This window comes from Penaeus japonicus, unplaced genomic scaffold, assembly GCF_977035675.1.
Source record: "Penaeus japonicus unplaced genomic scaffold, GWHDUDI00000001_assembly GWHDUDI00000004, whole genome shotgun sequence".
Taxonomy (NCBI): Eukaryota; Metazoa; Arthropoda; class Malacostraca; order Decapoda; family Penaeidae; genus Penaeus; species Penaeus japonicus.
The window spans coordinates 7,734,673-7,752,172 of record NW_028234406.1 but is presented as its reverse complement, the minus strand read 5'-3'; the positions used below and the strand labels follow the sequence as shown (position 1 = coordinate 7,752,172).

The 17,500-nt window shown below is 34.6% G+C and overlaps 1 protein-coding gene across 22 annotated transcripts in view; it reads right to left on the bottom strand.

Moving 5' to 3' along the window:
- Nucleotides 1-17,500, bottom strand: part of rg (A kinase anchor protein rugose) — a 1,000,951-nt gene that overhangs the window by 340,814 nt on the left and 642,637 nt on the right. For 9 of the 22 annotated variants that reach the window (XM_086535954.1, XM_086535934.1, XM_086535935.1 and 6 more), the window contains 18 exons: nucleotides 15,338-15,494; nucleotides 15,022-15,103; nucleotides 14,574-14,725; nucleotides 14,148-14,312; nucleotides 13,585-13,776; nucleotides 11,120-13,379; nucleotides 10,804-11,002; nucleotides 10,527-10,680; nucleotides 10,190-10,369; nucleotides 9,845-9,994; nucleotides 9,447-9,554; nucleotides 8,848-9,022; nucleotides 6,569-6,696; nucleotides 5,189-5,293; nucleotides 3,744-3,897; nucleotides 3,106-3,510; nucleotides 813-939; nucleotides 184-292 (listed from right to left, as the gene is read on the bottom strand). In XM_086535954.1, coding sequence (XP_086392080.1) covers nucleotides 184-292; nucleotides 813-939; nucleotides 3,106-3,510; nucleotides 3,744-3,897; nucleotides 5,189-5,293; nucleotides 6,569-6,696; nucleotides 8,848-9,022; nucleotides 9,447-9,554; nucleotides 9,845-9,994; nucleotides 10,190-10,369; nucleotides 10,527-10,680; nucleotides 10,804-11,002; nucleotides 11,120-13,379; nucleotides 13,585-13,776; nucleotides 14,148-14,312; nucleotides 14,574-14,725; nucleotides 15,022-15,103; nucleotides 15,338-15,494 — 5,002 coding nt within the window. The remainder of the gene's footprint in view (nucleotides 1-183; nucleotides 293-812; nucleotides 940-3,105; nucleotides 3,511-3,743; nucleotides 3,898-5,188; nucleotides 5,294-6,568; nucleotides 6,697-8,847; nucleotides 9,023-9,446; nucleotides 9,555-9,844; nucleotides 9,995-10,189; nucleotides 10,370-10,526; nucleotides 10,681-10,803; nucleotides 11,003-11,119; nucleotides 13,380-13,584; nucleotides 13,777-14,147; nucleotides 14,313-14,573; nucleotides 14,726-15,021; nucleotides 15,104-15,337; nucleotides 15,495-17,500) is intronic. The other 13 variants (XM_086535940.1, XM_086535943.1, XM_086535945.1 and 10 more) reach the window with 8 other exon arrangements.

Here is a 17,500-nt window from a genome sequence, read left to right as displayed (position 1 = left end):
AATTAGGAAGTAAGGATTTCAGTTGGAGGGAGATGAGATTTTGTTTTTTTCTTCTCATCTCAAGGTCATTATCATTATTTTAGGAAATACTGATAGATATTAAGAAACAAAGATTTAGTTACAGACAGATATATATTTTTTTCTCTTTGTTTGGTTATGATTTAAGATGCATGACATTCTCACCTCAAAGTCAGCATGCTTGAGCACATCATCTGCTCGCATTCTGTTGAGGATAAACTCAGCTTCGTTGGCAACACGCACAATGTGGTCCTTCATGGCGTGTGAAAGAAGTCTGAAGTCGAAAAGAGGAAGCGTATTTGCAAAACATTCTTAAGCTTAGGTTAATAAGGGAGAAGGAACAAGTACAGACATTGTAGTTTTTAGAGTTTTGGGAGGGAGGAGAGAAGGTTAATAAAAATATCAAAGAATTATATTAGTATCAAATTATTCAATCTTTTAACTTCTGAATATTCTACCTTTTAATCTTTTTCTTTGCAATGCATTAAATAAATTTGTGATGAAAATATTCAACTTTTATCTTTGTCATTTAACTTACAGATTTGATTTTTCTTTTAATTTGAATTTGTTCTCTAAGCTTTCATTTTGATCATTTATAGAATATCATATTTTACTTAAAGAACTTCAAAGTTTTCTGTATCATGCATCCAGGTTCTACACATAATTGCTGAGGTCAATAAAATTGACGTGTTAGTTACGTACTATACTATGCATATATTCTATCCTCCAATATACAGTATAATTTCACATATCTTTTGGGTAAAATAGACAAAAAAGTGTTCATTCTGACCCACCTTCCCTCATTAATCAGTTCAATGAAGGCAAGACCTGCATGTTTCTGGAGAGAATTTTGCCACTCTTGTGAGCACAGCAACATCACCAGCTCCACTACACTCTGGCTGTGCTTGAATGTCATCAGTCCTGGAGAACAAAAGTACTGTTAGTAGATGTATCATAGAAGAGTATTCATAAGAGTAACCCAAATATGCAGTTTTGCATATACAGTAAATAAATGCATAGATCCCATTTGATATTTTGACATCTTTCTGGCTACAGCTACATAGCCAATCTAGCTATATAGCTTTCCTATCTTTCACCTTCAATAATGTAATATAGTATTCTGCTCCTTAATTCACAGTCAAATGCAGATTCTTGTCAATAATTTACAAGATCTAACCTATATAATGATTTTATACTATTCTATAGATCTAAATAATATAAATAATAAATAATATGTACTTCTAAGCTATAATTCCCTATCTATTCAAGAAAAAACCCTTGTTTTGCTAACTCCAAATATGTTTATTCTGCCATATTCTTACAGCACAGATCAATCCCAGATATGAGAGAGAGAGCATGCTTTTTAAACTCATTACAATTACAAGCAAACTAACAAAATGGAGGAGTGGCAGGGGGAAAATATATCATATTTGATATATTAATAAAATCATGACATGTATATTTTTTCCCACTAAAAATATTTTCCCACTAAAAATTTTAATTATCATATTATTAAACTTAAATCCTAAAAAATGAATAAAGATCCATATCAAAATATCTATATGTTTAGACAAAAACAATTCCAAAGAAATAAGTAACTAGATAAATTCACTAGCCTAGATCCTCACTCAAGACTATTGCAAAAGAACAGACAGTCTTCTTTCATAAGATCTGACAGACAAAATAAGATAATTTAGTTTAACTTTAGAAATAACCACTAATAACTCACAACACAAAATATACACTGTCATATGACACAAAATGCAAATTTTATTTCTTGCAAGTGTGGAAAGCCATAAAATCAATAAATTAATTAATACTAGTGCATTTGAAGAGTTGTGCTTAGGTGTGCAATAACAACTATAGTCATACCTGTGCTAAAAGCTTGCTTTTGTGAAATTTTGAATATATTATATTTAAGAAGTGCATGAAGGCATATATGACTGAAAACACATGCATCCATACAATGCAAAAAATATTATTTTCTTCCATCAATATTCATATTGAATTATGAAAAAAGTATAAAATTCATCCTCATCTTCTACCTTTAACTCACTCTCACTTATACTTGCTCACTCTCACCCCCCCCCCCTGACTCCCTCATTCAATCACTCACTCACTCACTCACTCACTCACTCACTTACAGCTCTGTATTATTATTATCTTTCAATATGTCTTGTAAACTTGGTGATTTACTCCAAGAAATTTATTAAGCTATAATAAATAACATCAAATTCTAAATTAATTTAATTTCTTCCGATGTTTCTTAATTAAAAGCAATCACCAATTTAAACTTAGGTCAAATCTTCTGGTAAATTGTGAAGCATTTCTTAGACAAGCAAACTCTTTATGCTTCAAAAACCAAGGTAATATATAAACTATGTGTATCTTTAAATAAGCTCAATATTAGTCAAGAGATCTGTATGATCCACACAGATGATGTTTATAAGAACAGTACAAAACCTATTGATTACTTTAATACATGAAATACACTTGAGAATATACTATATATATGGATAATCATGTGGCATATCTGGTTTATATAAAACATTATCATCTGTAGGGGAAGATTAATAAAAAGAAAAAAAAATTGCAATACAAGTTAGACTTATATGAATATGACAATATTTTCAAGATCTTAGTCTAATTATGCATAGTGCAGATGTAAGTAATCATAGAAATATCAGCTTTCACTGACATTTATAAGATAACATGCAATCACAGATATGTACAGGTTTGATTAGGAGAGGTATCAACTAACATGCAAGGAAAAGAGAAAAATAGGTACAGAAAGTAAGTATAAAAACATTTTTTAAAATTCCAATCAGAAGATTTTTAATGGAACAAAATTATTTGTCTGAAAAACGATTCTACAAATAAACAATACCACATAGTGAAAAAAGTACTCTCACATGAAATAAAGAAAAGATAATTTTCTAAGCAAAACCAACATGCACTCAAGAGATGGGATACTCAAAAACTTTGTCTTTGTGACTGTTGACAGGTTCTTCACCACAGGACACCAGAGGAGAAGGGATATCCACACACCAGGAGGAAAGGATAAAAAACAGAACCTCACAGCCTCACCTTTACCTTCCATGAGGAGCTCTTGTCCATGGGAGCCCACCAGCGTCTTGGATAGAAATGGGGCAAAGTCCACCATGATCTCCCGCAAAAGAGGAGACACCGACCCCAAAGCCATCTCGAGCTTCTGGGTGAGGGAGGCTTCGCGTGATGGGGTCGGGATGGGCAAGTCTGAGTGAAGGAAAGGCTTGATGTTGAGGTCTTCTGGCCGATGGTGCTTCACCGAGGATGTCACTGGGTCAGGCATGTTGGACGGAGATGAGAGCACTGAAATCTGGCCAGAGAGCTGTTGCTGCGGATCTTGCTGTGATAGGGATTGAGGTGGTGGCATCTGGGGTGGTACTACTTGCTGCTGTGAAGAAAGCTGTTGTTGCTGTGTCACCTCACTTGTCTCTCCAACACCATACACTGGAAGGAAAAAATGGTTTGAAGACAAACTCTTTAGCAAATGGAATTTTAAAACTGGAATCTATTATCAACTGATATCACAGAGACTCATTTTGGTTATATCAAAAGGAAACAATTTCTGAAGCAAAATTTCTGTATATATAAAAACGAAGTTCAGGAAAACTAAAATAGGACACTTAGCCTGTTTACTTTGTAGTACAACATAATGCCACATGAATCTAAACAGATCATACCAGATTTCTGGGATTTGGTTTCAACTTCCTCAGGTGTTCCATCATTGAGGTTGACGTCAGTCCAAGCATCATCAGTTGGCTGTGCATTCTGTTCCTCATTAAGGCTGACAGCTGCTGATCCAACATCGCTTCCAGCTTCCCCAACTTCAGAGCCCTGTGAGAATTTTCAAAGGGATGAAAGAACAATGGTGATGATATTAACAATAGCATTGATAATAGTTAAAAAATAATAATAATAGTAAACAAATGGAGATTAACCGCTTACAATCTATAGTAATTTTTTTTTTATAGGTCTAATCTATCAAGGATTTAAAAAGGTTGCATGCAACATAAAACATGTATTTCTGTAAAGAAAAAAAAACTATCCTTTAATACAGTAACTATATTTAGAGTATCACAAGGTACTCTGGAGTGAATTGCATTAGACTGGATTAAGCTGAATTGGAAAACTGTTTGATGCTAAAGAAAATTTACATAAATGCCATCATACAGAAAGACAGTAAGGTCCTATAGAAATATCTTATAGCACTGCATTCTCTAAAAATATCATCCACTGTTGTAAATGATATTGCAAATGGTGCTGTACATATATCTTCAAATACATTTTCTTGAGACAAGCATGCCATATCTACTGTGTGTAAAACCATCACCTGATAAAAGAGGTATTACACAGGGTTTAAATTTCTGTTTGAACTGTACATTTTTTGTGTGTATGATTTCCTATCACATGGGATATTTAATTATTTTTTAAATTCCATAATAATTTTTTTCCCAACTGAATATATATTGTATATCATTCTAATAATGAGATAATTGAACACAAAATTTAGTTCAATCAATTCCAATTAATCTTCAAGGATTTGAACACCTATTTATTTAGAAAAAAGGTAAAAAAGATTGTAGTTATTATACTAGTTATTGTAACATATTTCAACAACATGGAAATTTAACAAAGTGTTATACCTCATATGTGCTATACATCAAGATTATAAAAATAAATGTATCCAATATAATGAGTTGTGCTTAGAATCCTAACTGTAAAGGCAGAAAAATAGCTTATCTTATAGTGCAACCACCTCAAAATCATATATAATTGTGTGAATGTTTGTGCCATTTGTGAAATGCCAGTACATGAATGTGAAATACAAAACCAAAAAAGAAAAGTAAAGAAAAAAATACATATGCAAAACCTACCAACACCCTTTACCTAACAAACTCACAGTATTCTGCTGTATACAAAATATCAAAGAAAAACCTTGATACTGACATACATATAATGCAAGAATCAATCAGTCCTCATTCCTCAGGTGCAGGATGCAATAAATATCAAGCTTTAAAAGAAGGAAAAAAAAAAAAAAAACACACACAAAAAGAAAAATCATGTAGAAAGCAATGACATGGAGCACTGTCCTGGAAACACAACTGTACTGCGTAGACTCTGTTACCTTGGGATTTATCATGTTGTTGCGAGCTACAGGTTTGGTAACCTTAGCCCCATACGCATTACAACCATACTTAGGAACAGGACCAGTTCCTAGAGTGTGGTTAGACTGGGGAAAGACCGGTTGGGTCAGGTTAGTAGTTCTAAAGATGAAAGCCTATATGTTAGGACTGTGAATCAAGGTAAATGCAGGGATCTAGTGATTTCAGACTACTGTAAATTGTACATGAAGGATATGAACATAATTCTATCATGATTTACATTCTACATATCATACATTCTGTGCTGGCTCTTTCTGGGTATCATAGTCTTTTTTCATAAAAAATAAAACTAGAAACATAATTTTTTTCTACTTAATATGAAAAAGATCTGACAAAATTATCATTTTTTCTCTCTCTCACAAAAGAAAGAAAAATGAAAAAAAAACATATGCATATATTCTAAAAACAGCAAAACAAAGCAAAATATCAAATAATTGTAGCAAAAAGTACAAATTCCACAGAAGAGACAGCACACTACCCTGATCATGTTTTTTTAGAAATGAGGGCATTGTCACTTGCATAGAGAAGTGCAAATCATGGGCCATTACATAACTCTCATTACAATAAGTTTCTACAATATTTGCAAATAGTTTCCTAGCTACTTAAAGATAATGATGAAATGCATAAAACTCAATGTAATTACAAAGCCTTGATGTACATAATTATATACAAAATTGCTGCATAAATAATTGTTAAGTCTTTGATTTATTAGTCATAATCACACCAGTATCCTGACCAAAGATGATCTATTAAACCTTGAACAATATGATTACTGTAAAAATGGGAAATGATTAATGAAGAAATCCCATGGAAAGGAATTAAACAGACAATGATATTGCAATTATATAATAAACATGATGAAAATAATAAGAGACAAATAAATAAAGGAAAATAACAAAAATATAAAGAAAGAAAGAAAAAAAGAAAAAAGATAAAAAATACAAGGAATTAAAAAAAAGACAAATCCAGATAATAGTCAATAAAAAAGTTAAAGCGATGAAAATACAAGAAACAAAAAGGGAATGGTAAAAGAAAACAAAACAACCAAGAAACAAGTGAAAAAAAGAGAAATGGATGGAAACTGCTATAGTGCATTAATCATTTTTTTCATATTGACTTATGATACACCTCTGACTATCAGTCCAATCAGAATGCCACAAGTAAAAGCTAACCAATTTCACAACATTTTAATAAAATATACAATCACATAAACAATCAACCCATTACACCAGCTTCCTTAATCTACAACACATGAGGATATCTCAAATAAAGATGTCTTATATCACCTAATGTTTCTTCAAGGATAAAAATTCTTGGCACATTTTACAGTTGCATATGCATACCTTAAGTGATGGAGGCCCTGAGGAGGCAGTGGAACAGGGGTCTGATGCCAGAATTGAGGAATTATGTTGATCTACAACAATGACCTCATATTCACCATCCTCATCGACTTCTCCTGTGCGCTCAGTACCTGAAATTGACAAAATTATGTGTCACTGTGCTACTTTATATTCCTAACTTGTCTCTAAAGAATGCTACCTGTGCTGAGGGATAAAAAATGGCAGGTTTAGCATATCATTAACCCCCCAACCCCTGCCACCAAAAATAATGAAACACACCGAATCACTATTATTACTCCTTGTCCAGGATATCAATACCAAAAAATAACTTTTAAAGTCCTTAAAATTATTGTGCTGGGACATAATTAGTAAATAAAGGATTATTTTTTACTTTTTAACAATTCAGATTAAAAGAAATACACCTATATTCAATAGCACTACGTAAGCAAACATATTACTGAAATAACCTAATTAAATAAAAATAATACAAGAAATGTGGATACATTGATCTTAACTCTTAGGAGCCACATATTTATACTGATGTGTATCTAAAAACAACTTAAAAATTACTTATTTACAGATATCTAGAAATCTGCAATAAACATAAGCAGTTACACAATAATTTTATTCTGTCCAATACATTTATGTGAAAAGAATTTTCTTTCTCCTTGTGAACACATACACATATACATACACACATACACACACACACACACACACACATGCACACGCACACGCACATATATATACATACACATGCACATATGCACGCACACACTCACTCGTGCTCTCACTCTGTAAATAATGTTTAGTCAAAGTTCACAACTTCTTCATGTAATTTTTGTACTTATTCATCAATTTGGTTATTTCTTTCCATTTTGAAAATTGTTGTGCAATATTCATACCATGTGCTTCTTAATTAAACAATCTATGTAATTTATACTATAACACTAATTATCATCCTCATATGTATAAATCTTAAAGATATAAAGGAACTTGACATTACAAGAGAGAATACAGGATAAGCGAATACATATTTTCAATTTCTCGATTTACAGGAGATTTATCAAATTTCAATTTTTCTGGATGAATTTCAAGACAAGCAACAGCGAGCGTCAAATACAGGCCTACTGTTGGCAATGCTTTGCACCGTGATAAACATATAACTACCTTTTCCAAAACACATTAGGTGCAAAGACAGCTATATGGTGTTACTTACAAACAGAGGATATAAATAGCCACTTAACAAATTTATGCAGCTTATGGCATTTACAAATAAAGTATACTTGCATACTATATTGAAAACAACTGTTCTTTTTACTCAAATCTGTAAGACAAAACAACAAAGTGCCAGATATTTTACAACTTCTACGTGATTTCCAGATGTCTACAGTGTACCTTCTCTGTTCTTGTCTTTCTCCAGTGAAGAGTTCTCCTTTGCATCAGATGTCTGCAAATGATCCTTTTTAACTGTCTTGTTTCGTCCTCCAAAAAGAGTTACCTTCCAAGACTTCTCTTTTGCTCTTCCAAAGAGCCCAGAAGAGGAACTACCAGGCATGTATTTGGGATCTATTGTCTGAGAGAAAGATGGCAGCATTGGGGAAGCACCTGATGTCTTTGTTTTAAGCACTGCACCTTTGCTACTGCCAGAAGAAAGTGTTGCCTCTGGTGGTGAATCCTTTGCGTCAGGTGCAGAAGTCTGTACAATGCTAGGAGGAAGGGTCTGTTTGAGATTGGACTGCATTACTGAAAGAGTTAAAGTTGGCAGTCCACCTGAACCTCCACTGTCGCCTGTGGATGATAATGAAGGCTCCAATTCACCTGTATTCCCGAGGCTCTTTGAAACTAACTCTGAGACAGTTGATGTCATCTCCATAGGTAACACTGCTACTTCATTTTCTTTAGTACTCTTCGATTTATCTTGACATTTTTCTCCTCTATCCAATTTTGGAGTCTCTTTACTGGAAGCTGTTCCTTGCTTTTCCTTGTCCTTGTCTGTGTTTTTCTTGTTGTCTTCATCTGTTGATTTCTCTTTCTCATCTGATGACACCAATATATCACATGCAGCAAAAAATGGGATAATCACAACATCCTGCCTACATTCATATGCTGATAATGATATAACAAGAAATAGAAAATACTGCAATATGACTTTAAATTTTAGGAAAAATCATATGCTTGTCCACATCATTTGTACATCTTGTTATTTAAATTCATACACAAAATAAAATTACGGACAAATTTACTTCCCCAATCATCATAAAATGAAATAAGAAACCTACCTGAGAAATGGTGTTGTGTGAATGCCCCATTGGTGTGAGCTGTCTGGGGAGGTGGAGGAGGAGAGGAGGGGGCATTGGTGGGAGGTTCCAGGATGTCCCTGTACTTTGATACCATCAGCACCGAGATAAAATAAACAATGGCTAATGACAGGAACTGTGCTTGTTTGGTTTCCTCCTGTGAGAAATGAAAATAAAACAACCATCATTAAAAAAATGTTTTTTTCCTTTTATCTAAAAAGAACTACCATAACTTTTCTGTGGCATCAGAGGTTGCTGGGATTTGATTTTGACAGGTAATTTTCATTAAGTTTAGTAAGCTTGATTGATTATAATTACAAAGTATGACAATAATAGCTAATACATTGAATTCTCTAAATGGTGCAAGGGAACTGATGTCATCCAAAAAGGGTACCAAAAACAAAAGAAGAAAAAAGAATGGGCCAAAGTTTCCCTAAAATATCTTTTTATGGTATTTCCACAAAATCCTTTTGGGAAATTTTCCAAATCTCAAATTCAGGAAGTTCACCTTGTAAAAATTCAGGCAGGAAATCACAAAAATAGGGATCACAGACCCGCAAAATAGTAATCTGCGTACATACCACATCACGATATATAACAGCCCTGAGTCTGTTGACATCCATATCCTGGAGAAGTTTCTCTGGGTCTCTAACTGGACTGTTCTGTGTACCCAGGTTCTCAACTATGTTCTGTGTTAAGAGAGAGGACTGTGTCAAAAAAAAGAAAATACTTGAATATGATGATTGTAAGTGCTCTCTCTTTGAACTGCTCTTTGACAATTTGTTTATAATTCACAAGGTAAAAATTTGTAGGTTAAAAGTAAAAAAAGTCTACTACAAAAACTTACATTTTCCCTTCTAAAACTGTTGTAAAAGCTTTCTATAAAAAATCTACAGTTAAAAATAAAGCTAAAAAGTTCTAGGCAAAATCAACTCATCCAGTACAAATATCCTGTATGGTTTTAAACTTTAAGAGTCACCTTCGGAGATGCCTGAGCTCCCCTTATAAGAGAGTGAATGTGTCTTGATTTACTAACAGGTTTGATGCCATTGCCACTTGCCCCATTAGCGTCCTGAAGGCGTGTCCTTTCGCGACACTCCAGACAATTTCTCACAGCAACTGTGCAAACCTATGGTATACATTCATATCAAAGTCAGTACTTCACAGTTATGCAATGGAAAAAAAATGAATATCACAAAAATATAAGCTGATGTGTCTCAGATTCACAAGACATCAATCACATACTTTCATGAATGAATTTCAATCAATATTTTATATCTCACAACATTTATCCTAGAATCCTAGAAATGCAAAGTTCACATACCAGCCGTAAACACTGTCTAAGAATGCCTCCGCTTGACATATTCTTCTCTGCTTCCAGTTCTGAAAAGTTGAGTGACGAAGCAAACACAAGGACATCGGCCATGTTAACTAATCGATGCAAAAAAGACACAGCCACTTCCACTCCCATCCCTTGTGTAGGCTCCAGAACGTCTAACTCATTCTGCAAATCAACCATTTTACATTAATATCTACAGTGCTCCTTTTCAATATAATCTAAAGCATTTGACAGCATAAAAAATATCTATAAATACAAATATGCACTGACACAAATAAACTTTCACTTCTGTACAAAATTATACTATTTCAAAAACACTTACATTAGGTGAGGTAGCTGATGCTAACAATGGCAAGAGGCCACCACAAGCAATAATGAGATTGTCTGCCAGCTGAGATATGAGGTGTACTGTGTTAACTACAAAGATGGCATTTTCACTGTTGTTTACAAAGTCCAGTACACTCTTTGTGGAGTGGCTGTAAAGATAAAAAAGTAAATATAAGTAAAAACAGTCTATAAGATAGTAATCATTTGGATAAATTAGTACACTCCCAATGATAACAAAATATCATAAAACAATACAAAGGTCTGATGCATACCTTCTCCACACTTGCATATCAGTTTCTAAGGAGAATAACACATCTGATAAAAGTCTCTGGTGAATGTATGACCACCTGAACTCTGGAATTCTAAAAGGTGGCCGTGTAGGTCCTGAGGAGAATATCTGGCGAGAATGGGATTGCGAAGAACCAATAGAGGAACTTCGGGAGACTGATGCTGACTTGCGTTCTGATTCGCCTGTGGACAGAATGTTTTCATAAATTTTCATATTTTAGACACAAATACTGTCTGATCCATGCAACAATATGTATATAACCAATTAACTAATAAACATCCAAATTAATTAGTACTTACTCTGTCTGTCTTTCTCCTTCTCAGCATTTGCTTGACTTGTCAATGAAATTCCATGTCTTTTCAAACCAAGATCAACTTGGTCTTTTGATAATCTTTCCACTTCACTGCTCTTCACAATGGAGTTTTCTTCCACCATCTTGACCTCCATCTCCTTGTCATCCTCTACTGGAGGAAGTGCATTTTCCCCAGCCTCAACCTGTACCTGAAGGATGTCTTCTGCCTCTAATCTATCCATTTCATCATCTCCAGTTTCCTCAGTCTGGGACTCTTTGTCCCTGGGCCTGTGTCTGGAACTTGAGGCTGGAGTAACTTCTTGGGATGGTTGCTCTTGGGGAACAAGGGCATTGGGCACCCCATCCATGGTCTCTGGATAGGTTCTTTCTGTGGCATTATCAAGTTGTTCCTGTTTCTCTGTGCTTTTGTTTGTGCCTGGCAAAACTGACATATCCTTCTTGGGAGTAACTTCAGTCTCTGTACATGAGGAACTATGAACCATTGTAACGGGGGAATCCTGAATCTCTACATCTGACAATGCAGGTTCACAATTACCATCTTTACTTGGGGAACAGAGAACCTCTTCCATGCTTGATTGCAAATCTTCCACAGTGGAATCTTGTACTTCTTTGTTTGTCAATTGTACTTCAATCTTGGTCTGCTCTTGTTTGTCTTCAGCTAAAGTCTGACTGGTACTTTGAGTCAACAAGTCTTTTTTGGGAGTTGTAACAGCACTACTAACAGGACTAGAAGCTGCAGGGGAAGAGGCAGAATTAGCAGTGGTTTGTACATTATCACAGGCTTTAGAAGGTAGGGTTAATAAACCTTCAGAGGCAGATACTTCTATTTTAGATGTGTCTGGTGGAACATCTGACACTGGTGTTTCTTCTACATCAGTATCTTTATTACTAACTAAAGGCAGCTGTTCCTCTATGCTATCATTTTGTCTTTCAGTAGCCTCTGCTTCAGGTGCTATGCTTTTGTCATCACTCAGTGTTTCCTTTGTCTTTTCTTCTACATTTGTCTGCTCAGTGTTCTCTACTGATGGGACTTTTTGAATATCATTTATAGGTGCCTGATTTGAGTCATTTTCTTCAGTACCTTCCTCTGTTTCTGAACTTTTGCCAATAGCATCAACTGCTTGAACATCATCTTCCTCATCAGTTTCTTTCACTCCCCTCTCTTTCTCACATTTATCCTTCTCATGTAAGCTTCCTGAGATAGTTGCAATCATTGGTTGCTGTGGAGGTGCTGGAATTGCTGCTTCAGGAAGTTCTGAACCTTCATTCTCTGAAGCACTTTCTCCTTCACTTTCTTTTACTTTGTCTGATTCTTCTTTTGTTACATCTTTTTCCTGCTCTCTAGATTCTTCTTCTTGTTTATCATCAACTTTTCCCTTTGTATCTACTACCTCGGTTCCATCGGCATCATCAGGAGTCTTTTCTGTCTGCATCTCCTCTCCTTTTACATCTGTAGTGCTTTCTTCACTACTTTTAGGCTTGCCATCAGATGTGGTTTCATCTGATTCTTCTTTATCTGGCTTCTCCTCAGGTGGAATGACTGTAGTTTTGGTTTCTACATTCTCAGTATCTGATCCTTCTTGTTTGTCTTCATCTTTCTTCTCCTCTTCATCTGACTTGCTCTCCTCATCTGCTGTGCTTCTTTCACCTTTCTTTGGTGTATCAGGATCTTCTCTGGCAACATCTTCAATTTTCATGCCCTCCTTTTCTTTGCAAGTTTTATCCTTTTCCTCCTCTGCCACTTTCTTTTCACTCTTCTCACCACACTCCTCTATGGTCTTGTTATCCAAATGTCTGTTGTCCAGATTATCTACCTCTACACTGCTAGTGTTGAGCATTTCATTACACCTAAAATCTTCTGAGTCAGATATACTAACTTCCCCTTGGACTTGCACAGTTGTTGGATTGGTTTCTAAAGGTTTTACACCTGATGAGGAGGTGGTCTCTAAAGTCCGTTCTATGGCACTATGAGAAGGTTCGCCCTTGTCTTCTGCCTTTACTGCATTACCTCCACTCACACTACCCAAATCATAACCTAGACTCTTGTCCTCTTTGGGCTCTGCTTCCTCCACTGGCTTCTGAATATGCTGTTGCTGAAGATGCTCTTTATCCTCTGTTATCTTGATGCACTGATTTCTTTCCTTCAGTGCTAAGTCAGCCTCTAGGTCTTTGGGAAGTTCTTGAACTGGTTCAGGTGTGCTGGAAACTTTCCCATTTTCAACAGCTGCCATTTTTTCACCTTCAATCTGAAACAAAAAGACAAAATTAAGAAAATATATTTCAGGATTCATAGTAATACAAACAAATTTCAGCAATTAATTTTCAAAATTTGTTGAGTTAAAAAAAATGAATGTAATAATCAATATATAAGTAACTGTCTCATCCAATATATTTCCCTTGTATCATAGCACCATCTTGGGGAACATATTGAAAATTACAATAAAAACTTACCTCTGATCCACTCCCATTGGGGTACACATCTGTGTTTACATAGTACTGTCTGCTTGCTGCCTGATCCCAGCCAGAGATGGTAGAGATTGGCCTCTGTTGCCGGATCGCCGGGTCAGTGATATTATCCGACCGGTGTCTCTCATACTGCTCGTACATTTGAGCAAACTGGAGTTTGAATTCTTCATATGACACCTGAAGAAGAAAAATGAAATTTCATCAATATTTCTTGGTTAAATAAGAATAATAAATATGAAAACAGAATCACAAACATCAACAACCAAAAGAATTCTTTAATAATAAAGCATTGAAGATATTTTCAAAAAATCTAGAAATTATTCACTGTTGCTGTATACATCAGTCAACCCTTGATGCTGCTACTGATATTTCATCAACTTTACAAAAACAAAAAGAAACAATACAGAAACTATTTAAAAAAATGCCTTTTTCTAAAAATAAAAAACAAAACAATAAATAACTAAAATAACATTTTTAAATTCACTGCATGAAATTCCAATTCAAGTTTTGCACATTCTTAGACCATCATTACAATCTTTGACAATTACCTTCGAGTGAACAATAGCAAGAGTGTCGACCCAAACCCTCCAGCCTCCGTATTCAAACTTTATGGCATGATGGAGCAGCATGCGGAACAGGGAGTAGACCATGTCACTGATCTTCTGTTCCTCTGTTGTTCTTGGGTGGATGTATGCCAGTGCAATAAGCCATTCCTGAAAAGGAAAGTTTTATAGTTAGATTCATGAGTTTATACCATTAGACCTTCAAAATAACATTTTTATGTGATGAAACTTTCCTGGGGAAAATCTGAATTTCTATTAACATTATTGACAATTAGCTTCCAATATATACTAACCAATGTAACATCAAATATATAACCAGGAAATTCAGAGTGAAAACTATGATCATATTCTGCATCTAACAGATATGAGTAATATAAACATCAATAAACCATATAATTCTGTTTTCCTTACCTGCCATACTGACATCTGCAACACTGTTCTCCTGTTGTCTCTGTTGTTATTACAGAGCAAAGTCATATCTGATAAGAACAATTTCTTCACCTCCATTAGTGAATCTGAAGGCTTGCTCTGGCGAATCAGGGTTGCACAAACTTTCAGTATCACTGAAAAAAAATTATATCATATTAGTATGGGCATGTCATTAGAACACATTAATTTTGAATATGAAATATCTATTATGGTGAAAGAACTCTTCATTATACATGTGATACTATCTATATATTCCAAATTCATCCTAATGTTTTAAACATAATAAAATAACAAGGTACTATATTTCACAAATAAGAATTCCTCCTTGAAATTTAAAAGATCCAAGAATTATGTTTACTATTATGTTTACTAGAAAACTATAATATGGTAATTTTCTTTAGAAAAGGACATATCTATCATAGTAACTTACTTGGGTTTTCAAGACGGTAGTGTGATTCTGGTTCTGGATGTTTGCAATACATGACTTGCTGACTGATGTGCTCAGTTAGAATCTGTCACCACAGAGTTAAAAGTTTAGTAAATCTAAAACAGACTCATTTAATACAATTCATATATCTTTTCAAAATCGTGGTAATTTCTTGAAAGAAAAGACCCACAGCATTACATTCATTGCAAAATCTTTAAAAATAGATAAATAAATAAATAAATAAGCCATATAATAAATTATCCACTTTCATATTGAAGAACATTTCGTAATTAGCTTATGAAGAAGGTGGAAGTCTTACCTCATAAAGACAATTGTAGGTTGGTAGGGTGAGCGTTTCCTCATGCACCAGTAGTCTCTCGGCAAGAAGTGTGTACAGGTTGTGGGGGTTCATGACATCGTACTTGCGCCTAAAATGAGCCATCACGTCATCATGTTCACTGTGGACCAGCCACCACCTGGATGGCGCATTGGTGGTGGTGGTGTTTGGTAGTAGTGAAGTGTATGTTGTGTTACATTTACAGTAGTAGTGTTAGTGGTGAAAGTGATTGTTGTAGTAGTAGTGGTTGTGGTGGTGGTGGTGGTGGTAGTTGGTGGTGGTGGTGGTGGTTGGGGGCAGAACCAGCCAGGGCACAGGGGCACAGGGGAGAGAGAGAGAGGGACACGATCACAACACACACGCGGCACTACCAACGCCCCAAGACTCAAGCGGCACCAAAGTATCAAAATCTCTACACATAATCACTCAATCAAAGGCCAACATGAAAATCCCCTGACTGTACTGGGCTTGACAACAAAGACCTCATTTATTTAATACAAGTTAATCAGATAAAACTATTCTTGTACCGCTTAGTCTGTATCTCTCACAATTGCATCAGACAGGATGTACAAGGACTCTGGGGCTGTAAATCAACTCTTAACACAAGTAAAATAATTGAACCAATTTATACACTCAACAATGGCTCTAACACGAGATAAATAAAATAAAAGGTAAGTAAGTCTACATCTTGCAAATGTTTCTAACTGACACATTACTTGAAAATAATGAAGGATTATTAATACTATAAGAGGAACGTCTGTACATCTGGTGTGCTTGTAAGCCAGTGGGCATTGGAATTAATTTTGTAGAGTATGGGAAAACAGGGAAGTCAAGGGTACCACAAAGGTAAAACTAGTGAAATAAGGGTAAATATGTGCATAAAGAATATCAAAGCTTAAAGAGAATCTGGAGTATTTCAGATTATTTCTTATAATATTTTGTAAATAGTATAAGAAAAGCTCTACCACAATAGTGGCTCTATTCACAGCAATCTCTGATTGCAATAAAATATTTGATATATGCATAACACATAATAAAATGCTGCAGCCAGTATTCTAGAGGTTTTGAAAAAAAATAAATATGTAACAAATCTGGAATCAGCTGAGATAGCACACATGCAAAGAAACAAAAATGCACACTCTTCCCATTCATGACCACAGCACAAACATTCATATGATGGGGAGCATCATGCAGGATTGTCTAATGTGTACTGTGTTGGGGAAAACACCAAGCCATGATAACTCACATTCTGTATAGGGAATTGTCTCTGCTCAGCTTGTGCTTGACAAACATGTTTCTTAAATGTAGAATATATAAAACTTATTACACTAGAAACAAATCTACACATTCTTCTCAAATGATCTGAGCTGTATACTTTTGAAATTGTGTTTTCTGCTGTTAATGTTATCATATCATCCTCACTTTTTCATCTTTTTAGTCACAATACATTCTAAGGAGTATGATTACCATAGCCTGAAATTAAATAAGCCCTATTCAGTAAAGCCTTGAAAAAAAGCTAAGTCATTGTCTAATTCACTTTCACATTCATTTCCCTTTAAGAAAATCCCCTACATGTACCCTTATATCTAGATTTCTACTGAAGTTTAATAAAAGTCTTTGCCAAAAAATAAAATCACATTCTCTTTTACAAAATACTAACTGATAGCTAATCATATAATTTCTATCTTTATCTTTTTTTTTTCTTCTTCCTAATCAACAGTTACTGCCAGTATGATTTATGGATTGCTGAGAAACATTCCCTAGAAAGTAACTCAATGAGGCAGAGAGACTTTATCATTTAGCTATAATATAAATGGGTTAAGAAGCTCAGGTTAAAATAGCTTTGTTGCTAAAACAATATGTACAACATTTTTACTGGCATGCAGCAATGAATTATCTGAAACCGTTACCGAGTCCTTAAATTTTATCATCAGTGCTTAATCATTTGATATGTTATAATTACACATAAGATAAAATATCTTTACTTCATTCATTTAATGGCAAAATGACAAATAACTATAAATCACTGCAAACATTCATAGATTGATAAATCATTCAAATGTAATAAAAGTAAACATCAAATCCATATGATTCCTAAAAATAATAACTTGGCAAAGCACCTCTACTCCATTCAAGAAGTCAATG